At 41.1% G+C, this 24,791-nt stretch overlaps 2 protein-coding genes and 1 non-coding gene across 13 annotated transcripts in view; 2 read left to right on the top strand and 1 right to left on the bottom strand.

Annotated features, from left to right (window-relative positions):
* MEF2A (myocyte enhancer factor 2A) overlaps positions 1 to 5,076 on the top strand; it is a 174,571-nt gene extending 169,495 nt beyond the window's left edge. For 10 of the 11 annotated variants that reach the window (XM_046007651.1, XM_046007652.1, XM_046007648.1 and 7 more), the window contains one exon: positions 1,002 to 5,076. In XM_046007651.1, the coding sequence (XP_045863607.1) occupies positions 1,002 to 1,365 (364 nt within the window). In that variant the 3' untranslated portion in view covers positions 1,366 to 5,076. The remainder of the gene's footprint in view (positions 1 to 1,001) is intronic. The other variant, XR_006818637.1, reaches the window with a different exon arrangement.
* A 3,436-nt stretch (positions 5,077 to 8,512) lies between these two features.
* On the bottom strand, positions 8,513 to 8,980 carry LOC123944509 (60S ribosomal protein L23a-like). The gene has a single exon (XM_046009664.1). The coding sequence runs from the start codon at positions 8,978 to 8,980 to the stop codon at positions 8,513 to 8,515; it is 468 nt and encodes a 155-aa protein (XP_045865620.1).
* Positions 8,981 to 23,636: 14,656 nt separating this feature from the next.
* LOC123945321 lies at positions 23,637 to 23,744 on the top strand. The gene has a single exon (XR_006819165.1). It is a non-coding gene; the product is annotated as a U6 spliceosomal RNA (small nuclear RNA).
* Positions 23,745 to 24,791: the final 1,047 nt, after the last annotated feature.

Here is a 24,791-nt window from a genome sequence, read left to right on the forward strand (position 1 = left end):
TTTGGTGCTGTTGACTGTCATGTGATGGTCCTAGGATGACTTCTTTTTTATGTGGTACAAGTTGTTTGGAGAAAATATTTCCTTTACGTGCTTCTAGATAATAGCGTGGGTCCTGCTCAAACTAGGCATTCCCCGAAGAGATCCGGGGAGCGAGGCTTCTCTTCTCTGGAGGTGGAGAAACGCAGATAGAGTGACCAAGGGGTACTGAGGCCCAGACGGCACCCACATTCTCCCTGGTACTAGGGCTTTCGCATACCCCTGGGCCCCACTGTAAGCTTTTCTCACTCCTGTCCCCTCACCCTGCCCAGAAGGAATGTTCTCTGCGTTGACCTCTTCTCGGTAAGGGACGGTGTGGGCAGCGGGCTGGGATCAGCCACATGAAACCCAGTAGCCGGCTTCACACACAAGATGCCCACCCCCTGCTGTTCCTCCCGTCCTGTCCACGGAGAAAGCCAAGGTGGTTTTCCTTGCATTTCTTCGCCCGTTGGCCCTCGGGAGGTCTGTTCATCCTCAATGAATACACCAGGAGCCAAAAGGGCTCAGCGCTCAGCTCGGGGGAGGAGCCTATAGCCCGCTCCGCGACTCTACGTTGGCCTGTCCGAGGCGGTGTCCTCCCCCGGAAAACAGGGTCAGGAGACGGTCTTCGAGGTGCTGTGCGAGCAGTGAGCGGTGCCTTTCCCAGGGCCAGAGCAGAGAGGAAGCCGAAGAAGAGGGGAAGCCAAAGGCAGGGGCTGTGCCATTCCTCTCCCGTTCTGGTCCCCGCGCAGCGGCGGACACACAGTTTCGGCTCCTTCACCTGCCAAAGGACCAAGGGTGTGGGCAGGGGAACTAGCGCCCCTTGCCCCGGCTCTCGGCCATCCTGGTTTTGTTTTCCTCCCATGGAGAGGTCATTAAAACCAGTCTGGGCATTCGGATAGGCTCTCAGTGGGGCGGAGGCTGCAGTATCATTCCAGTTACGCAGATGCACTCACCAACCCTCTAACATCTTGTCTTTCCTTCAGTGCTGGAGGGCAGTTATCTCAGGGTTCGAATTTATCCATTAATACCAACCAAAACATCAACATAAAGTCAGAACCAATTTCACCTCCCCGGGATCGAATGACCCCGTCAGGCTTCCAGCAGCAGCAGCAGCAGCCGCCGCCGCAGCCGCCGCCGCAGCCCCCCCAGGCCCCCCAGCCCCGGCAGGAAATGGGGCGCTCCCCTGTGGACAGTCTGAGCAGCTCCAGCAGCTCCTATGATGGGAGTGACCGGGAGGATCCACGGGGTGACTTCCATTCTCCAATCGTGCTTGGCCGACCCCCCACCACGGAGGACAGAGAAAGCCCTTCTGTCAAGCGAATGAGGATGGACGCGTGGGTGACCTAAGGCTCCCGGGCTGGTGTTCATACTTCGTGATCCCGCAGCGAACTGCCCTACATATCTACATCGGTAAATAAGGACATGAGTTAACTATATTTATATGTACATACATACATATATATCCCTTTATATATATATATGTATGTGGGCGTGAGTGTGTGTGTGTGTGTGTGGGTGTGTGTTACATACAGAATTGGGCACTTACCTGCCTCGTAGATCTGCAGATGTACGTCCCGTGGCAAACAAAGCGCCCTGTAGGCAGATTCTAGTCTGGCACTTCCTTGGACTACTTGTTTCATGAGATAACCAGTTTTTGCAGAGAAACGTGTACCCATATATAATTCTCCCACACTAGCTTGCAGAAACCTAGAGGGCCCCTACTGTTTTATTTAACTGTGCAGTGACTGTAGTTACTTAAGAAAAATGCTTTGTAGAACAGAGCAGTAGAAAAGCAGGAACCAAGAAAGCAATACTGTACATAAAATGTCATTTATATTAATTACCCAGCCTGGCATGGGTCTCTGTCGCAGAGGGGTGCATGGGAAGGGCTGTTGATATTTTAAAACAAAACAAAAAAGCCCCACACATAACTGTTTTGCACGTGCAAAAAATGTATTGGGTCAAAGAAGTGATCTTTAGCTAATAAAAAAGAGAGAGTAGAAAACACGCATGAGATATTCAGAAAATACTAGCCTAGAAATATAGAGCATTAACAAAATAAATTAATATATTAAGTTATAATTGGACTATGTCAGAAGTTTCTTTTTACATTCATATCTTAAAGAAACTGATTTTAGCTCATGTATATTTTATATGAAAGAAAACACCCTTATGAATTGATGACTATATATAAAATTATATTCACTACTTTTGAACACATTCTGCTATGAATTATTTATATAAGCCAAAGCTGTATGTTGTAACTTTTTTTTTTTAAGAGAATAGCTTTATCTTGTTTTAACTTTTTAGTTTTATTTTAAGAGGGGAAAAAAAAATATCTTGCAAGCAGAACCTTGGAAAAAAAAAGCCATGAACACTTATTATTCTATATGTAAATTAAAAGTTGAGCCAAACTCTTTTGTGTATATAGCATCTTAAATATATTATCACCTTTGATGTAAGTACCTATGTATTGTATGGTCACCAGATTAAAAAGTATATTTTTGTGGATTGCCGCCAATTTGGGGGGAAAAGGCGAGATCCTTATTAAGTAGAGTATTCACTGTTTAATATTTACTATTTTGTTAAATATACTGTACTTTGGATTTTAATTATTAGCCCAGTCTTTTCAGAGGATTGTATAAAGGGGTTTCTCCCCTCACTGGTGGTGAATGTGTGATGTTACGTTGTAATCTTTGTGCTGTACGGGTTGAGCACCATTATATATTTTATATGTGTACATAAATAGCAAAGTGGCAAAAAAAACTGGTGTTAAGTTCATCTTGCATAAATATAAAATGTGTTGTAACAGATTTAAGGCATTATTTAAAACTTGCCTTTTGTGAGGAAAAAAATATAGTAGAAAAAGCTGACCTAATATTAGAGAACATGGCAAAATAGTAGACGAGCACAAAGGTTTTATAAGTGGTAAATGATTAGGGAAAAATACTTGTGGGGGAAGGGATCTTTTTTCCTGGCCCCTCTAAAATAGAATGATGCAGCTGGTTACAAAATACTACCATTCTGAGCTCTCTGTTCATCGAAACAGCACTTTGGTGTGGGGAGAAATTCTCTCACGGGCACACCGCTGGCTGGCACGGCGCACCGTCCTCGTGAAACTCAGGCCGCGCCTCCCTCTTGCGGGAAGCCAGCGGGGCCGCGAGGGCAGGTTCGTCCGTTTCCTGGGCTTGTGCCACAAACAAAAATTCAAAGTCCTGTATATCTTTCATCGTAGATTTTTAAATACTCCCTTTCCTAAGACACTCAAAATAAGGGTTTAAAAATTGCTGCTATTTTGTATTTTAAACTTAATGTTGAGCAGCTACCTACAATTTTTTACTTAGGTTTTGCTTTTCCCCCTAAATTGCCTTCCTTCTGACATTTTCCTCATATGCTATTTGTGACAAATCAGCGGCCAGACTTCCTGACTGACACATAGGTATTAGGTACAGGGGAAACCTGTGGTGTTCACAGCTACAAAATGGAATTCGGTTTTAGTAACAGTTCGGGTAGTAGATTTTGATAGAGGCCAAAAAAAGGGAGGGTGACGTGCTGTCTCCTCTGAGCAGTATGGCCGTTGGCTCTTGTTCAGAAAGGATTAGTTTCTCTTTCAAATGTACTTACTTTCCTGTACTTACTTTCCTGAACTGCACACCGGCACGTTTCTTCGTAAGGTCACACCTGATTGAGACAAGACAGTCTCCCGACACTGAATTTCCAAGATAATCCTTACCACTTTGTAAACCATTTATAGCTTTGAAAGTGTTAAGTGATTCTTTCGTTACTATTCATGCACGTTCATGAACTTCTGCTGTACATTGGAATAGGAGTTACCACATTCGCATTTACTGTCTATTTTCTTGTGTGCCTTATGAGATGGCTTTTCTGACTGTATCTCAATAGTCTTTCTTTCTATGCAGGTTTATAATCAGTACAACTACTGTTTTCTAAAATACTATTACACGAGGCTCGGAGTTTGTATTTCAATTACACTGACCAAGTAACAATGTATTCCGTTTTCAGGAAGTGAATATTTGACTGTTAACCCTTTTCCTGTCTGCCCAGTGTGACCTGGAGCGTCTGGACTTGACAGACACCCCTCACCCAGACTCCATGTCCAAACACCACATACACATGCACGTCTCCTGGTGGAAACCAACTCAGAGTGGGGAAGACACGAATGGTGTTGCTTTAGAACTGACTTTTCTTACCGTTTTAGACTCGTGTGTTTTGTATGACACCATCACCAGAAAATTTTATCCTTCAGATGAAGTATTTTATTACTAAAAGACAAAAACAAAAAAAGCTTAGAGGACACCGCACTGGTTCAAGTACGGTTTCCAACAGCTGTCCTTCCCTCAGTGCGCGAACCGTCCTGCATTGAGTGAGAGTCACCATTGTATGTCTGCAGATGGTCCCGATCAAAACTCCATCTTTTGAGCCCTAATTATGTCCATTGTGTTAGAGACTAAATCAGGGGTTTGTTCTAAAAGAACAATATATGTTTTACCATTTCCTTTAACTCTAAGGACAACTAATAAAGCATTAACCTATTTTCTGTATTAACCATCATGCGCACAAGAAATACATAGTAAATAAGGAACCAGAGAACTCCTGCATTGGATCAGAAGAAGCTAGATGATTAGAATGTGAAAAAGATTTTACAAATGTAAAACTTTTATTTCTCTGTAGAAACTTCCTTCACTTTGCTGTGCAAGAAGACACTGCTTTGCTATATTTAAAATGGCTTTTTTAAAAAGAGATTTATGTATTTGGTAAATGTTTGTAGTCAACAGTTCACACAAGAAGCTGTACACGGTTTGATCATGTAAAACCGTTTGGCGGCACAAGCTGGACTTTGTTGCCATCCTTGAGATGAACCTTTTAAGAAAAATAAGTTAATCTCAATTTTTCCCTGAATGTGTTGTTTTTTCTTCATTATACAATAAATATTATAGTGAACTTTTTATCAAATGGTTAAGAAAATGCTAGAGGTTGTTGTAAACTATTTGTATCCTGCACTCACTACAGTAAAGACGGACTGGCTTTTCCTGTGTACTCCAGACTCTGTCATGTTTGCCGCCAGTCGTCCCCCGGCCCCGCCCCCAGATGCGACTCCTGTCCCTTCCCCTCACAAAGGCCTTTTCCAGCTGGAGATCCCCTTTACCTACTTTGAGGCTTGGTCAAGGAAACGGCGGCAGCTCACCAGCCTTGCCCACAGCTGCTCCTGAGGCCTCCCTTCCTGGGCTGCCCAGGTCCCTGCAGGAGGCAGTGGGCGATCCAGGGCCCAGCTCGGCCAGCCTGGCCCGTCACTGCAGCCGGCGTGGATGGGGCCGGCCCTTCCAAGCGCTGCTGGACTGCCCGCAGGATATACCGGCGGGGGGAGGGCGAGTTACTGCTAAACAGGCTCTGACGATAGCGACTCGGTCTACCCAAAATGCACACACAATACTGAGCGAGCGGCAGCAGAGGACAGATTTACTGAATGAGTTAGTTTCAAAAATGGCAGGTGTGAAAACTTAAACTTGGCAGTGGCAAGCGTTCTCTTCCTTGAATTTGCCTTTTAAGCCAGCTCCTAACTGAGCACATTCTTGCTGTCAGATTAAAAGCTAAATTTTTGTGCTGGTTTTACTCGCTGGCTCCAGTGAGGCTCCTATTAGCAGGTTTTGAAAGCTGGCTGGGTCCCGTGGCTAAAAATAGTCTGATCACAGCTGCAGCTGCTTAAAATCAATTCATCGCGATTTCCGAGCTCGCTCCCATGGGCACCCTCCGCTAGCCTGGAGCCTGCTTTTAAGCTGATGCTGTCCTGCCTGGCACCTGCCTCGAAGAGGAGTTCTCAGTTGGAGCCCTCCGCCAGCCCGACGGCCCGGCCTGCTCTCATCTGCCCGGCCAGTTGCTCGGCAGGGGTCAAAGCACCCCTAGTCGTGGGACCGAGGAAACCGGTTGTGTTTTCCTATCCTCCACAGAAAGGGGGTTCCGGAGAGGTGCCTGGAACACTAAGGAGAGGGGTTCCTCAGGGCCCGGTGGGCTCGCGCCATCACACCGCAGACAACGCTGAGCCCGGTGTGGGAGAGATGAGCCCTGAACCCCAGCTGTCACAGAGTGTGAGCTGAGGACAGGCTCTTCTCAGCCAGCCCCCAGCCAATGACTGCACACAGCTGGGCTACACCCCTTCCCTCCTGCAAGAAATCATCTGCACTCCCAACTCCCATCTGCTTCTGCTTCCAGACGACGCAGACTGACACGCAGCTCACCCAGCTTTAGAGAATGCTTAGACTTCAGTCACTTGCTGACATCATCTGCCTGCTCGCTGTCTACCAAAGCAGCTGAAGGCAGCTGGGGAAGAAAATCAAAATCACAGTTGGACTAATTGGTTTCACTGTATACTACCCCCCCCCACCCCGCCCCACTCCCCTTTTTAAGCTTTTTTTAAACTTTACTTTGAACTTACTTCTAACTTACAGAAAAGCTGCAGAAATAATCGTTTCCATATATCCTTCACCCGCCTTCCCGACAGTGAACATTGATGTAACTGTCGTCCCACTATCAGAACCAGGAAGCTGAGGCTCTTCCAGGGCTACTAAGTCCGCCTTTTGGTGTGGGCCAGCATCCGCACGGCCACCTGTAACTAGCTCCTCCGGTGTGCATGCCCGCAGGACAGCCATCAGTGAGCCCTGCCTCCTGTTACTGGCCAGCACCACCGTGCCCCCTTACAGCTATAGCAAGTCCCTCTGGCCAAGGGCCTGCATGCCCTCCATCTCCTTTTCTGCAGCCTGACACCTGTCACCGACCCCCACTGCAATATGCATGCCCTAAAGTCCTAGGGCAGCACACTGACACTCGGGTCCTCTGCCAATGCCAGGGAGCCCACAGTTGGCCCTAGCCCTTGCTACCTGCCCTGACCCCCATCACTACAACTTTATTGGCAAGTGACCTCTGCCACTACCAAGGGGCCTACAGCTGGCCCCTCACAGTCGAGTGTCTGCACACCATTGGCCCCAGCCACCAATGCAACCTGCTCTGGTCCCTAGCTACTTACTGGTTCTAGAGGCTAAGAAGCCCAATAGCCCTTACAGGCGCTGCAGACACCTGCAGTGATCACCAAGAACACTGTTACCAACAGTGTGGACCCCAGTGGCTTGAGCCAAAGAGCCATCATGCCCCAACTGGACCTACTACTACCGTGCACTCCTGCACCTGTTGCCCTGCACCACTAGACCTGGTCACAACGCAATCCACGCACCCCTACCTGCAAATGAAAGGCTTCTCTAACCAAAATCAGTCCATAAAGTCTGGAAGATGTGAGGGAAACATGTCTCTACCAAAGGAAGAGTCCAGTAACAGGACCCAAAGAAACAGAGATGCAGGTATTGCCCATCACAGGATTCAAAATAATTGTAGTACAAATGCTCAGTGCTACAAGAGAACACGTAAGTGATTCAACAATATGAGGGAAACCATAAAGAACAAAAGGAGCCTCTAAACAAAGAGAAAAGAACCAACTTTGGGGCTGAAGAATACAACGAACTGAAGAATTCAATATTTCAACAGCACAGTTGAACGGGGGAGAGGCAGTGAGCGAGAAGGCAGATCAGTTGAATTTAAGCAATTAGAAAAAATAATGAAAAGGCACAGAGCCTACAGGAGTTACGAGACACAATCAAAAGAAACAATGTACATATTACTGGAGTCCCAGAAGAAGAGAGGGAGAAAGGAATGAAAAGCTTATTTAAAGAAATAATGACTGAGAATTTCTCAGACATGGGAAGAGAACTAGATATCCAAGTTCATGAAGCTTGGTCACCACAAACCATCAACCCAAAATGTTCTCCAAGATATATAATAATGAAATGGTCTAAAAACCAAAGACAGAATTTTAAAAACTGGAAGAGAAAAAAAATTCTCTCACACAAGGAAACCCCCATAAGGCTCTTAGAGAATTTCTCATCCGATAACTTACAGGCAAAGAGAGAGTGGGATGATACATTCAAAGTGCCGAAAGAAAAACTGCCAACCAAAATACTTTACCCAGCAAAGCTGTCCATCAGAAATGAAAGTGAAATAATAAAATCTTCCCCTAAAAAGCAAAACCTGCTAAACTCTTGCCAGAAAACTACATTACAAGAAATGCTAAAAAAAAAAGAAATGCTAAATAATAATAAACATACAATAATAATAATAATACACATATAAAAATAAATAATAAAATCTTCCCCTAATAAAAGCTGCTAAACTTTTGCCACTAAACTACACAAGAAATGTTTAAGGGGGAGGTGCCTGCGTGGCTTAGTCAATTAAGTGTCTGACTTGATCTCAGCTTAGGCCTTGATCTCAGTGTTGTGAGTTCAAGCCCTATGTTGAGCTCCTTGCCCAAATTAAAATAAATAGTGTTTATTTTATATTAGATCATAAAGTAGTAATGAGCCCACTTTGTTTTTTTTATTTTTTTTTATCATGAAAAAACTGTATTTAGATTTAGCCAGCTGGACTCAGTTTAGATGATCCCAATTTTGTTGGCAACATCCAAAGCATCATAGTCAGGGACCAGTTGAATGTATGCCTTCTTCTCTCCATCAGGCCTGATTAAGGTGTTGACCTTGGCTACATCAATGTCATAGAGCATCTTCACAGCCTGTTTGATCTGGTGCTTGTTGGCCTCGACATCCACAATGAACACAAGTGTGTTGTTGTCTTCTGTTTTCTTCATGGCTGACTCAGTAGTCAGGGGGAACTTGATTATGGCATAGTGATCAAGCTTGTTTCTCCTGGGGGTGCTCTTTCGAGGGTATTTGGGCTGCCTTCGGAGACGCAGAGTCTTGGGTCGTCGGAACGTAGGTGATGTGCGGATCTTTTTTTTGTGACTCTGGACACCTTTTAGCACCACTTTCTTGGCCTTCAAAGCCTTTGCTTTGGCTTCGGCTTTGGGAGGGGCAGGGGCTTCCTTCTTAGCTTTTGGCGCCATCTTCGTAAAAGGGATTTCCAACCATGAGCCCACTTTAAATGAATAAATTTTTTTTAAAAATTTAAAAAATGCTAAAAGGATTTCCTCAAGCTGAAACAAAAGGACACTAATTAGTAGCTTGAAAACGTGGAAATATATGACACACTGGGGTAGAGTCAGACTTAGAATACCTTAACACTGTTAATATGGCAATGTGCTAGGTAAAGATTGACCTAAAGATTAAAAGCTTAAGGTACGAAACCTAGGTATAGCCTTGACAGTTTGTTAATGGATACACAATTAACAATGTAAATGGTGTCATCAAAAATGTAAAACGGAGGAGAAAAGGATAGAGTTTTTTTTATATGCAATCAAATTATTATTAGCATAAAATACACTCTGATATCTATAAGATTTGTTATGTAAACCTCATGTGAACTCCAAAACAAAAAATTACAACAAATATACATATGATGAGAAAGGAATCAAAGTATACTGCTGCCCAAAATCTCTTATTTACACACGGAGGCAACAAGAAGAAAAGGAAAATGGAACTACAAACAGCCAGAAGATCATAAAATGGCATTCATAAGTCTTTACCTGCCAATAATTACTGTAAATGTTAAGGGACCAAATTCTCCAATCAAAAGGCAGACGTGCTGCCTGGATTAAAAAAAATAATACCCAACTATATGCTACCAGGGACTCACCTCAGCTCTAAGGACACACATAAATTCAAAGGAATACATAAGGACACACATAAATTCAAAGGATTGGCAAAAGCTACCCCATGCAAACAGAAGCCATGGGTAGCTATACTAATACCAGACAAAACTGACTAAGCCAAAAACAGTTACAAGTGACAAAGATGGTCACTGCATAGTGAGTGATAAGGGGGTCAATTCATCAAAATACAAAAATCATCAACATATGCACCCAACTTCACAGCATCTGAATTACATTAAGCAAATTCTAACAGATTTGAAGGAAAAAACAGATAACACAATAATAGGGAATTCAGTACCCTACCTATCAATAATAGATCATCCAGGTAGAAAATCAGTGAGAAAGCACTGCACTTGAACTATACTTTAGACCTAACAGATGTAGACAAACAGGCCAACTAACAGCAGCAGAATACACATTCTTCTCAAGTGCATACAGAACATTCTCCAGAATACATCACATGTAGGTCATTAAAAAAAAAAAAAAAAAAAAGTCTTAGCAAATTTAAAAAGATCAAAAAATACCCAAGTTATCTTTTCTGACTCTAGTGGTATGGAACCAGAAATTAATAAATAATAGGAGGAAAGCTGGAGATATAACAAATATATGGAGACTAAAAAACATGCTCCTGAATATATAGGCCAAAGAAGAAATCAAAAGAAAAATCAAGAAGTATCTTGAAACAAATGGGAATGGAAGCACAACATATCAAAAGCTACAGGATACTGCAAAAGTAGTTCTAAGAGGAAAGTTTATAAAAACAAAAAATCCACAACAGATACACATAAGATGAGAAGGGAATCAAAGGGGTACTGCTACAGGAAAAATTCACAAATACCTACATCAAAACACAAGAAAGCATCAACAACCTCACTTTACAGATCAAGGCACTAGAGAAAGAACTAAGCCCAAATTTAGTAAAAGGAAGAAAAGAAAAAATAAATGAAATAGAGCCAAGAAAAATAATTAAAAAGATCAATGAAACTAAGAGCTGTTAAAAAAATATGAAGAATTTGAAAATCTGAGCAGAGAATAATCATTTAAGGAGATTCAATCAGTAATCAAAACCTCCCAACACACACACACACACACTCCCTACCTCCCAACACAGAAAAGTATAAGACCAGATACTTTCACTGATGAATTCTACCAAATATTTAAAGGAGAGTCAAAGAGAAGGAATTCCCAAACTTATTTTACATGGCCAGCATTACTTGATACCAAAGCCAGATAAGGAGCCTATAAGACAAGAAAATTACAAACAAAAATACTTGATTAATATAGATGCAAAAATCCTCAGCAAAATATTAGCAAACCAAATTCATTAGCACATTAAAGAACCATTCACCATCCAGTGGGATCTGTCCCTGGAATGCAAGGTGGTTCAATACACACAAATCAATGATGACTGTGAGACACAGTAACAGAAAGAGAAAAAAAAAAATCATGATCATATCAACAGATGGAGAAAAGGCATTTGATAAATACAACAACCTTTCATGATAAAAATGCTCAACTAATTAAGTATAGGAGAAAGACACGTCGACACAACAAAGGCCACATATGACAAACCCACAGCCAACATCATAATGGTGAAAGCTGGAAGCTTTTCCTCTAAGGTCAGGAACAACACAAAGATACATACTGTCACTACTCATAGCCAATCAGTTAAAAAAAGTAAAAGTCATCCAAATAAGAAAAGAAGGGAAACTGTCTTTGCTCATGAATGATATGATCTTATATACACAAAATCCTAAAGACACAACCAAAAAACTGCCAGAATGGACAAATTCAGTAAAGTTGCAGGATACAAAATAAACAAACTGAAAACAGTTATTAGCATTAACAACAAAATATCTGAAAAAGAAACAAAATAATCCTATTTACATTAGCATTTAAAACAATACTTAGGAATAAATCTAACCAAGAAGGTGAAAGTTTTGTATGGTGAAAACTATGACTTTGACACAAGAAACTGTAACAGTTTGACACAAGGAAATGTAACAGTAACCTGTGTTCACGGATGGGAAGGACATTGTTAAAATGTCCATATGACCCAATGCTATTTATAGATCCAGTGTAAACTGTAAAAAAAAAATCCCCGTAGCATTTTCAAAGAAATAGAAAAAACACTCCTAAAGTCTCTATGGATCCACAAAAGACCTTGAACAGCCAAAGCAATTCTGAGAAAGAAGAACAAACCTGGAGGCATCACATTTCCTGATTTCAACCTATTCTCCAAGCCATCATCATCAAAATAACAGGCACATAGGTCAACAGAACAGAATTGAGAGTCCAGAGGAAGGAAAAACAAAAACAAAAACAAAAAACACCCTGCATATAGAGTCAACAAATATTGACAAGGGAGCCAGGAATACTGGGGAAAGGACAGACGATCTCTTTAATAAACTGTGTGGGGAAAACTGGATGGCCACATGCGGAAGAATGACATTGTGTCTCTATCTTATACATTCACAAAAATTAACTCAAAATGGATCAGACTTAAACATAAGACCTGATACCATAAAACTTCTACAAATAATCACAGGAAAAAAGCTCCTTAAAATTGGTCTTGGCAATGAGTTTTTGGATATGACACCAAAAGCACAAACATCAAAAGCCAAAATCAACAAGTGGGACGACATCAAACTAAAAAGCAAAAGAAACAACAAAATGAAAAGCCACTCTAGGAATGGGAGAAGGTATTTGCAAACCACATAGCTGATAAGGGGTTAATAACCAAAATACATAAAAACACATACAGTTCAATAGTATAAAAACAAACCATCTGATTTAAAAATGGGCACAGGATCTAAGTAGACATTTTCCTAAAGAAGTCATAAGGATGGCAAACGGGTACATGAAAAGATGCTCAACATCACTACTCATCAGGAAAATGTAAATCAAAATCAAAAGGAGGTATCATCTCACCTTCAGCAAAAAGAGGGAACAAGTGTCAGTAAGGGTATGGAGAAAAGGGAACCCTTATGCTCTGTTGGTGGGAGTGTAAGTTGCTTCAGTCATTATGGAAAATGGCATGGAGGTTCCTCAAAAAATTAAAAATAAAACTGCCATATGACCCAGCAATCCCATTTCTACGTATATATGAAAAGAGAACGAAGACAGGACATCGAGAGCTCTGCCCACTTCAGGTGTCACCTAAGGAAATACTATCTTCTTTAGAAAACCTTCCTTGTTTTATCAACCATGAATCATCTTATCTTATGAATATCTTACCTTCTCACGGGGCCCAGCACATTTTACCCCATCAGCACCCTTATATAAATTTTACCTTTCCCACCAGATTAGAAGCACCTTGAGGGCAGGGCCAATGCCTTGCTTTCACATAGCCTCTTGGCATCTAATAGGTGCTCTGAAAGTTTGTGAATGAATGAATGAATGAATGGTAACACATGTTCCTTACTCGTGGTGGCCAGTGGGATTCAAAATAACAGTATTTCCTAAAGATCTGGGAAGGTCTCCCTGTGATCAGAGCCCCTCCCCACAACACTGCTGTAGCTGTCCCTCAGGACTCCTGCAGGATGGAGGGAGGGATGGAAGAGGGCCCAGGGCCCAGGTAGGATCTGCACATCACCGCCATGCCAGTCCTTCCCTGGTCTGTGGGGCCTGACTGTGCAGGGGACAGGGAGGGTGGCCCATCTCTCCTCAGCAGCTCTGTTGTACCCAGGTGGCTCCTGGAGAACAGACAAAAATGGATCCTGTACCTTCCCTCCTCACCATCCCCCATGCCCTTACTGGCCCTCCTCTCTGAAAATAAGCTTCGAGGAACCTTGTCCCAAGGTGTTAAGTACTTCGGGGAAATGGCTAAGGAAGGCTCCTTTATTGACACAAATGAGGTTTATTTTTCAGAGTCAAGGAGCCTGGCTCACTGGCACCACCCAGAAAATAGGCAGGTAAATGCTGATTCTACAGTTCTCCCTCAGGTGAAGGCAGGGATCTAACTTCTTAACAGGTGTGGCCAGTAACCCATTGGAGACCAGAAGATACTTTCTCAGTTCTTCTCTTGCTTCTCTTCTCAATTCTGCCTCCTCCTAAAACCCTGTCTTGGGAGGCAGAGAGCAGCAAAGTCCCAAGCAAAAGGGTTCAAGACCCCAGGATCCCAAGCCAGTCAGCCTGGGTGGGACTCCCACATCCCCATTTGCAAGTTACATGATCTTAGCTTCGTTTTTCCGTTAACAAAACAGGAAGGGTAAGTGCCAACCTCCCAAGGACACCGTAAGGAAGTGAGTTGGTGATAAAGTTCTTAGAGCATTATCTAGCATCCCAGGAGTGCCATTAAATGAGGATTATTTTTATTCTGCACTGCACCCCAGTCTTTTCCCAAAGAGAAATCTTCACATCTGTTTGGGTCCTTCCTATAGCCAAGCCCAGGATCCTGCCTTGACAACCCAAGTGGCTACTGTTTCAGTTCAGGAACTTGAGTTCTTCTTCCACTTCTCCCCTCCACACTCCAGCCACGGCAGCCTAGGCCTTACATGGAGCTGTGACCATCCCCCAGCTGGTATCTTCCAGGCAAACCTTCCTCACCTCTCAGGGCCACCCCAGCCAGCACCCGGCTGGTGCAGGGCTCCAAGTACGCTGCATCAATAAACAGATACATTAGTCCCCTAGGAGGTCATCCCACCGTCTTCTCTGCCACTCCCTCTAGGACACCAGGTATGGGGGAGTGGGGGACCTGCCAAAGCACAGGGACAGATACTCTGATCTCCTGCTAGGGAAAGCAAACATTTTTAAACCCCATCTTATATACAAATGGTTGTAACTTTTTAAGACAACCATTTCCACAAACAACTCCTGGCTTATGTCAGGAAAAAGCTTTCAAGGAATGGTAGAAGACGGGCCAGGAGAGGGAAGCTTCTTTGCCCATTTAAAAAGCAACATGAGGGGGCCCTGGGTGGCTTAGTCAGTTAAGTTGCTCACTTTGGTTCAGATCACGATCTCAGTGTGTTGGGATCAAGCCCAGTGTCAGGTTCTGTGCTCAGTGGGGACCCTGCTTCTCCCTCTGCCCCTCTCTCTGCTTGTGCGCATGCACTCTCTCAGGTAAATAAAATCTTTGAAAAATAAATAAATAATAACAAAAAAATAAATAAAAAGCAACATGAAAGCAATGGTCGTAGCTGGAGAAAAACCCACAGGGAACAGGCAGCATTGCCCCCTGCATAGTACCTATAAGTGGGTAGCAAACCCGTCTAAGAAAAGCTTCCTGGGGCAACTGGGTGGCTCAGTCCATTGAGCATCTATCCCTTGATTTCAGCTCAGGGCATGATCTCAGAGTCCTGGGATTCATCCCTGCATCAGGCTCCATGCCCAGCAGGGAGTCTGCTTGAGGAATCTCTCTCTCTCCCCCCTCCCTCTGCCCCTCCCCAAGATGACAACATATATCATTCCTGACTTTACTCCTCCCCACCCCCAAGAACAATAACAATTATTCATGGACAAGACACCACTGAAAGAATCCTAGAATATGGAGGTGAGGTTGAAGCACCACAGAGACCAAGACAGATCGCATTAGAAAGGTAATTAGAGAAGTGGCTACACATTGATTGCATTGCCCCTCACTCAGGCTGGCGCAGCAGCACACCAATAGCCTACTGTTCCTCTAGAGGGAAAAGAGAGCCCAGGGTAGACATCCAGCTCCCCCAGCATTGTGGGCCCCTCCCTAAGAGCCTCCACTCTTGCCCCATGTTGACTGTGGGGGAGTTTGCATGGCTTGACCACCTGTAAAGTCTAGAACCTGTAAAGTCGGGAAGAGGAGAATACTTTTCAAATGTGCAATACCAATGTCAGTAATCAAGGATTACAAAATATCAGATACAGGTGACACAGCCAAAGGAAACTAATAAAGCTCCAATAACTAACCCTAAAGAAATGAAAATCTATGAACTGTCAAAGAATTCAGAATGATCCCCTTAAATTCCTCTTAAAGAAGTTTAGTGAACTATAAGAATACACAAACAACTAAACCAAATTAGGAAAACAATGCATGAACAAAACAAGTTCAACAAAGAAAAAGAAACCATTAAAAAAAAATCCTAAAGTTGAGAAAATACAATGACTGAAGAATTTAATAGAGAGCTTCAAAGCAGACTTGACGAGGCCAAAGAATCAATGATCTAGAAGACAGGATATTTGAAATTATCCAAAGAAAAGAAAAGAAAGAAGAGTGATGAAGAGTGAAGAAAGCATACAAGATTTAAGGAACACAAATGGAGAAGAGAAAGGGAGAAGAGAAAGAGAAAAGGACAAAAAGTATACTTTAAACAGTAATGGTTGCTGACTTCCCAAACCTGGAGAGAGAGATGGACATCCAGATCGATGAGGCCAAAAGGACTCTAAATAGGTTGAACCTGAATGGGCTACACTATGACACATTGTAATTAAAAGGTCAAAAGTCAAAGACAAAGAACTTTGAAAGCAGCAACAGTAAGAGAGAAGTTACACACAAGGTAATTCCCATAAGACTACCATCAGATTTCTCAACAGGAACATTTCAGGCCAGGGATGATATATTCATAATATTGAAAGAAAAAGAAAACTGTCAGCCAAGAGTTCTATACCCAGCAAATTGTCCTCCAGAAATGAAGGAGGGCTATACTTTCCTAAACAAACAAAAGCGGAGGGATTTCATCACCACTAAACTTGTCTTCCAAGAAATGTTAAAGAGAGTTCTTTAGTGGAATTAAAAGGATGCTGATTAATAATTTATGTCATAAAAACATAAGAAAGTAACATAAAACTATCTGGTAATGGCAAATATGTAGTCAAAATTAGATTCTATGAAACAGTAATTGTGATGCATAATTCATTTAGAGCTCTAATTTAAAAGATAAAAAATAGGGCACCTGGGTGGCTCAGATGGTTAAGAATCTGCCTTCGGCTCAGGTCATGATTCCAGAGTCCTGGGATCAAGTCCCATATCAGGCTCCCTGCTCCTTGGGGAGCCTGCTTCTCCCTTTGCCTCTGCCTCTGCCTATGCCTCTCTCTCTCCCTCTCATGAATAAATAAATAAAATCTTAAAATAAATAAATAAATAATAAAAATAGTAGTAAAAACAACCATAATTACAATATTATTGTTTCACAATATAAAAAATATGTAAACTTTAACATCTATAACCTAAAATGTAAGGGAGAGCAGAAGTAAAAGTGTAGTTTAGGAATGCTATAGAAATTGTTATCAGTTTAAAATAAGCTGTCATAATTCTGATACTTTATGTTAGACTCATGGTAACTGCAAAGGGAAAATCTGCAGTTATCACAACACAAAGTAAAACAACAAAACAGAAAAAAATGATAAAGAGTTCAACGCATACTGATACCAAAAGACACCAAAATACAAAACAAGACAGTAGAAGAAGAAACAAGGAGCAATGGATCTACAAAACAGCCAGAAAATAATGAAATGGCAACAGTAAATCCTTACCTATCAATACTTACTTTAAACATAAATGGATTAAATTTTCAGTCAAATGACATAAAATAGATGAACAGATTTTAAAAAAAGAAAGGAAAACCCACAAGACCCAATGATATGCTGCCTACCAGAAACTCACTTTAGCCTCAAAGATACACAGATTGTGAGCAAAGAGATGGATAACAATATTTTGAGCAAACAGTAACCAAACAAAAACAACAAAACAGGGGAAGCTGTACTTACACCAAACAGAACAGATTTTAAACTAAAAATGGTAAGAGACACAGGTCATTATACACAGATAAAGGGGTCAATCCATCAAAAAGATATAAAATGCAAATATTTATGCATTCAACATTTGGAGCACCTGAATAAAACAGAGGATAAAGGAAAAATTAACAGCAATACAATAATTATTGGAGACTTTTATACCTCACTTTCAACAATGGATAGATAATTCAGAGAATCAATTATAAAAAAAAGTGGATTTGAACAACAGTATAGACCAAATGGACCTAATAGATATACACAGAGCATTATTATCCTAAAACAGAATACACATTACTGTCAAGTGCCCATGAAACATTTTCTAGGACAGACCATACATTAGGCAAAAAAACGAGTCGAAGAAAATTCAAGAAGGTTAAAATCATATTATGTATCTTCTCTGAACACAATGGTATGAAACTGGACATCAGTAACAGGAATAAAACAGGAAAATTCATGGACAAATGGAAATTAAACATCACTCTCTCTTTTTAAAAGATTTTATTTATTTATTTGACAGAGAGAGAGAGAATCACAAGTAGGCAGAGAGGCAGGCGGGGGGGGGGGGGCGGTGCGGAGCAGGCTCCCTGCTGAGCAGAGAGCCCAATGCAGGGTTCGATCCCAGGACCCTGAGACCATGACCTGGGCCGAAGGCAGAGGTGTAACCCACTGAGCCACCCAGGCACCCCTAAACACCATTCTCTTAAACAACAAATGGATCAAAGAGGAAATTAAAGGTGGGGAATAAAAAACTATCCTGTGACAAACTAAAATGGAAACACAACATACCAAAACTTATGTGATATGTGCAGAAAGCAGTTATAAGAAGAAAATTCATGGCAACAAGCACCTACATTAAGAAACAAGAAAGATCTTAAATAAGCAATCTAACATTTTAAGAAACTACAAAAAGAAGAACAAAGCTGGGTGCCTGGGTGGCTCAGTGGGTTAAGCCACTGCCTTCAGCTCAGGTCATGATCTCGGGTTCCTGGGATTGAGTCCCACATCTGGCTCTCTGCTTGGCAGGGAGTCTCTCTCTGCCTGCCTCTCTGCCTACTTGTGATCTCTCTATGTCGAATAAATAAATAAAATCTTTAAAAAAAAGAAGAAGAAGAACAAAGTAAACAAACCCAATATTAGCAGAAAGAAGGAAACAATAGAGTAGATAAATCAAATAGAGAATAGGAAAACAATAGAAAAGATTAATAAAACAGCTGGTTCTTTGAAAAGGTAAACAAAACTGATAAACCTTTAGCTGGACTAAGCAAGGAAAAAAGAGAGAAGACCCAAGTCAACAAAATTATAAAAGAAAAAGAAGACATCACAACCGATACCACAAATACACAAAGGATCATAAGAGACTACTGTGAACAACTATTCACCAACAAACTGGACAATCTAGAATAAACAAAAAATTTAAAAAATATATAATCTACCGAGACTGAATCAGGAAGAAACAGAAAATCAGAATGGATCCATACTAGTAAAGAGATTGAATCAGTAATCAAAAACTTGCCCAAAAAGAAAAACCCAGGACCAGATGGTTTCACAGTGGCTTTTACCAAATATTTAAAGAATTAGTGCCAATACTTTTCAAACTTAAAAAAAAAAAAAAGAAAGAAACATTTCCAAACTTATTTTATGAGGCCTGACCTGATACCAAAGGTAGAAAAGTATCAGGCACTACCTGATACCAAAGCCAGAAAAGAACACTATAAGCCAATTCTCGAATTCTCAATAAAATACCAGCAAACCAAATTCAGCAGCACATTACAGAGCTCATTCACCATGACCAAGTGGGATTTATTTCAGAGACAGAAGGTGGTTTAACATATGCAATCAATGTGATGCACCTTATTAACAAAATGAAGGACAAAAATCATAGGATCCTCTCAATAGATGGAGAAAAACATTTGACAAAATTCAAAATCTATTCATGATAAAAACTCTTAACAAATTAGGTGTAGAAGGAATGTCCTCAACATTACAACGGCTATATATGACAAGGCTGCAGCTAACATTATACCTGATGATGAAGGGGTGAAAGCTTTTCCTCTAAGATCAGGAACAAAAACAAGCATGCTCACTCTCACTGCTCTTATTCAACCTAGTCCTGGAAGCCCTAGACAGAGTGATCAAGCAAGAAAAAAATAAAAAGCAGGAAATTGGGGTGGGGGGGGAAGTAAAATTGTCTCTATTTGTAGATGACATGATTTTATATATACAAAATCCTAAGGACTCCATTAAAAACAAAAACAAAACAAAAGCTAGATCTAAGAAATGAATTCAGTAAAGTTCCAGGATACAAAATTAACATACAACAATCAGTAGCATGTCTATACACTAACAATAAATTACCTGAAAAGAAATAAAGAAAATGATCCCATTTGCAGTAACATCAAAAACAATTAACTATTTAAGAATAAATTTAACCAAGGAGGTGAAAGAACACTAAACACTACAAAAAGACACTGATGAAAGAAGATAAAAATAAACAGAAAGGTATCCTGTGTTCATGGGCTGGAAAACTGAATATTGTTTACCTTTCCATATTACTCAAAACCATCTAGAGATTCAATGTTATCCCTATCAAGATTTAAATGGCAAATTTTACTGAAGTAGAAAAAAAAAATCCTAAAATCTATATGGAAGCACAAAAGACTGAATAGCCAAAGGAATCCTGAGAAAGAAGTACAAAGCAGGGGCATAACACTTCCCGATTTCAAGCTATATTATAAAGCTATAGTAATCAAAACCATGTGGTAATGGCATTAAAACAGATATAGACCAACAGAATGGAGTGAAAACCCAGAAATACATCAATCGGTGCCTATACAGTCATACTGAGAAGGGAGCCAAGAAAACTCAATGGAGGAAAGACAGTCTCCTCAATAAATGCTGCCAAGAAAATGGGTTTTCATATGTAAAAAAATGAAAGATCTGTATCTTTTTCCACTCCCAAAAATTAACTCAAAATGGATTGAAGACTTGAATGTAAGATCCTTCATGGTAAACTCCTTGACAATCATCTTGGCAATGATTTTCTGGATAGAACACCAAAAGCATAAGCAACAGAAGCAAAAATAAACAAGTGAGACTATATCAAACTAAAAAAGCTTCTCCATAGCAAAAGAAACAATCAGCAAAGTGAAGACAACCTACAGAATGGGAAAAAATATTTGCAAACGATATATCCAATAAAGAGTTAACAGCCCAGGAGACAGAGTCAAGATGGCAGAGAAGTAGCAGGCTGAGACTACATCAGGTAGCAGGAGATCAGCTAGTTTATCAATCCATTGCAAACACTTACAAATCCAACGGGAGATCGAAGAGAAGAAGAACAGCAATTCTAGAAACAGAAAATCGGCCACTTTCTGAAAGGTAGGACCGGCGGAGAAGTGAATCCAAAGTGATGGGAAGATAGACCACAAGGGGAGGGGACGGCTCCCGGCAAGCGGTGGAGCAATGGAGCACAACATCAGGACTTTTAAAAGTCTGCTCCACTGAGGGACATTGCCCCAGAGGCTAAACCGGGGTGAAGTCCATGCGGGACCAGCATGGCCCTGGGTCCCGCAGGATCACAGAAGGATCGAGGGTGTCTGAGTGTCGCAGAGCTCGCAGGTATTAGAACGGGGAAGCCGGCTACAGAGACAGAGCTGAGGAGTGAGCTCTCAGCTCAGGGTTACCTTGAACTGGTCGCAGGCTGGGTGAGCTCAGAGCTCAGCCAGAGGCCAGGGAGACGGGAGTGATCGGGCTCTTTTCTCTGAGGGTGCACTGAGGAGTGGGGCCCCAAGCTCTCAGCTCCTCCAGGCCAGAGACTGGGAGGCCGCCATTTTCATTCCCGTCCTCCGGAACTCTACAGAAAGTGTTCAGGGGACAAAAGCTCCCGAAAGCGAACCCAGCAGATTACTTAGCCCAGCCCCTGGTAAGGGCAGCGCAATTCCGCCTCCAGCAAAGACACTTGAGAATCACTACAACAGGCCCCTCCTCCAGAAGATCAACAAGAAATCCAGCCAGGACCAAGTTCACGTACCAAGGAGAGCAGCAGAATTCCAATGGAGGAGAAAGCAAAACACAAAACTCATGGCTTTCTCCCCATGATTCTTTAGTCTTGCGGTTAATTTTTTTTTTCTTCTGCTAATTTTTTTTTAAATTTTACTCTTTTCTTTTTTAACGTTTTTTAACTAGTTTATCTAATATATATATGTATATTTTTCTTTATACTTTATTTTTGTTTTCTTTAATTTTTTTTCTTTCCTGAACTTCTTTTTATCCCCTTTTTCCCTCCCACGATATGGGGTCTCTTCTGATTTGGTTAAAGCGCATTTTCCTGGGGTCTTGCCACCCTTTCAGTATTTTATTTGCTCCTTCATATACTCTTATCTGGAAAAAATGACAAGGCAGAAAAACTCACCATAAAAAAAAGAACAAGAGGCAGTACTGAAGGCTAGGGACCTAATCAACACAGACATTGGTAATATGTCAGAACTAGAGTTCAGAATGACGATTCTCAAGATTCTAGCTGGGCTCGAAAAAGGCATGGAAGATATTAGAGAAATGCTCTCTGGAGAGATAAAAGCCTTTTCTGGAGAAATTAAAAAAAAAACTAAAAACTAACCAAGTAGAAATCAAAAAAGCTATTAATGAGGTGCAATAAAAAATGGAGGCTCTTACTACTAGCATAAATGAGGCAGAAAAAGAATTAGTGATATAGAACACCAAATGACAGAGAATAAAGAAGCTGAGCAAAAGAGGGTCAAACAGCAACTGGACCATGAGGGGAGAATTCAAGAGATAAGTGACACCATAAGATGAAACAACATTAGAATAATTGAGATTCCAGAAGAAGAAGAAAGAGAGAGGAGCAGAAGGTATATTGGAGAGAATTATTGTAGAGAATTTCCCTAATATAGCAAAGGGAACAAGCATCAAAATCCAGGAGGTGCAGAGAACCCCCCTCAAAATCAACAAGAATAGGTCCACACCCCGTCACCTAATAGTAAAATTTACAAGTCTTAGCGACAAAGAGAAAATCCTGAAAGCACCCTGGGAAAAGGTCTGTAACATATAATGGTAAAAATATTAGATTGGCAGCAGACTTATCCACAGAGACCTGGCAGGCCAGAAAGAACTGGCATGATATATTCAGAGCACTAAACGAGAAAAACATGCAGCTAAGAATACTATATCCAGATAGGCTATCACTGAAAATAGAAGGAGAGATTAAAAAGCTTCTGGGACAAACAAAAACTGAAAGAATTTGCAAACACCTAACCAGCTCTACAGGAAATATTGAAGGGGTCCTCTAAGCAGAGAGAGCCTAAAAGCAGTAGATCAGAAAGGATCAGAGACAATATACAGTAACAGTCACTGTATAGACAATACAATGGCACTAAATTCATATCTCTCAATAGTTACCCTGAATGTTAATGGGCTAAATGCCCCAATCAAAAGACACAGGGTATCAGAATGGATAAAAAAACAAAACCCATCTATATGTTGCCTACAAGAAACTCATTTTAGACGCGAAGACACCTCCAGATTTAAAGTGAGGGGGTGGAAAACAATTTACCATGCTAATGGGCATCAGAAGAAAGCTGGGGTGGCAATCCTTATATCAGATCAATTAGATTTTAAGCCAAAGACTATAATAGGAGATGAGGAAGGACACTATATCATACTCAGAGGGTCTGTCCAACAAGAAGATCTAACAATTTTAAATATCTATGCCCCTAACCTGGGAGCAGCCAACTATATAAACCAATTAATAACAAAATCAAAGAAACACATCGACACTAATACAATAATAGTAGGGGACTTTAACACTCCCCTCACTGAAATGGACAGATCATCCAAGCAAAAGATCAACAAGGAAATAAAGGCCTTAAATGACACACTGGACCAGATGGACATCACAGATACATTTAGAACATTTCATCCCAAAGCAACAGAATACACATTCTTCTCTAGTGCACATGGAACATTCTCCAGCATAGATCACATCCTGGGTCATAAATCAGGTCTCAACCGGTATCAAAAGATTGGGATCATTCCCTGCATATTTTCAGACCACAATGCTCTGAAGCTGGAACTCAATCACAAAAGGAAATTTGGAAAGAACACAAATACATGGAGACTAAACAGCATCCTTCTAAAGAATGAATGGGTCAACCAGGAAATTAAAGAAGAATTGAAAAAATTCATGGAAACAAATGATAATGAAAACACAATGGTTCAAAATCTATGGGTCGTGCTCGCTTCGGCAGCACATATACTAAAATTGGAACGATACAGAGAAGATTAGCATGGCCCCTGCGCAAGGATGACACGCAAAATCTATGGGTCACAGCAAAGGCAGTCCCGAGAGGAAAATATATAGTGGTACAAGCCTTTCTCAAAAACAAGAAAGGTCTCAAGTACACAACCTAACCCTACACCTAAAGGAGCTGGAGCAAGAACAAGAAAGAAAGCCTAAACCCAGCAGGAGAAGAGAAATCATAAAGATCAGAGCAGAAATCAATGAAATAGAAATGAAAAAAAAAAACAAACAAACAATAGAACAAATCAATGAAACTAGGAGCTGGTTCTTTGGAAGAATAAGATTGATAAACCTCTGGCCAGACTTATCAAAAAGAAAAGAGAAAGGACCCAAATAAATAAAATCATGAATGAAAGAGGAGAGATCACAACTAACAACAAAGAAATACAGACAATTATAAGAACATATTATGAGCAACTCTACGCCAACAAATTTGACAATCTGGAAGAAATGGATGCATTCCTAGAGACATATAATCTACCACAACTGAGCCAAGAAGAAATAGAAAACCTGAACAGACCCATAACCAGTAAGGAGATTGAAACAGTCATCAAAAATCTCCAAACAAACAAAAGCCCAGGGCCAGATGGCTTCCCCGGGGAGTTCTACCAAACATTTAAAGAAGAATTAATTCCTATTCTCCTGAAACTGTTCCAAAAAATAGAAATGGAAGGAAAACTTCCAAACTCATTTTATGAGGCCAGCATCACCTTGATCCCAAAACCAGACAAGGATCCGATCAAAAAAGAGAATTACAGACCAATATCCTTGATGAACACAGATGCGAAAATTCTTACCAAAATACTAGCCAATAGGATTCAACAGTACATTAAAAGGATTATTCACCACGACCAAGTGGGATTTATTCCAGGGCTGCAGGGTTGGTTCCACATATGCAAATCAATCAATGTGGTACAATACATTAATAAAAGAAAGAACAAGAACCATATGATACTCTCAATTGATGCTGGAAAAGCATTTGACAATGTACAGTATCCTTTCCTGATCAGAACTCTGCAAAGTGTAGGGATAAAGGGCACGTAATTCAATATTATCAAAGCCATCTAAGAAAAACCCACCACAAAT

This window comes from Meles meles, chromosome 6 (assembly GCF_922984935.1).
Source record: "Meles meles chromosome 6, mMelMel3.1 paternal haplotype, whole genome shotgun sequence".
NCBI classification, from domain to species: Eukaryota; Metazoa; Chordata; class Mammalia; order Carnivora; family Mustelidae; genus Meles; species Meles meles.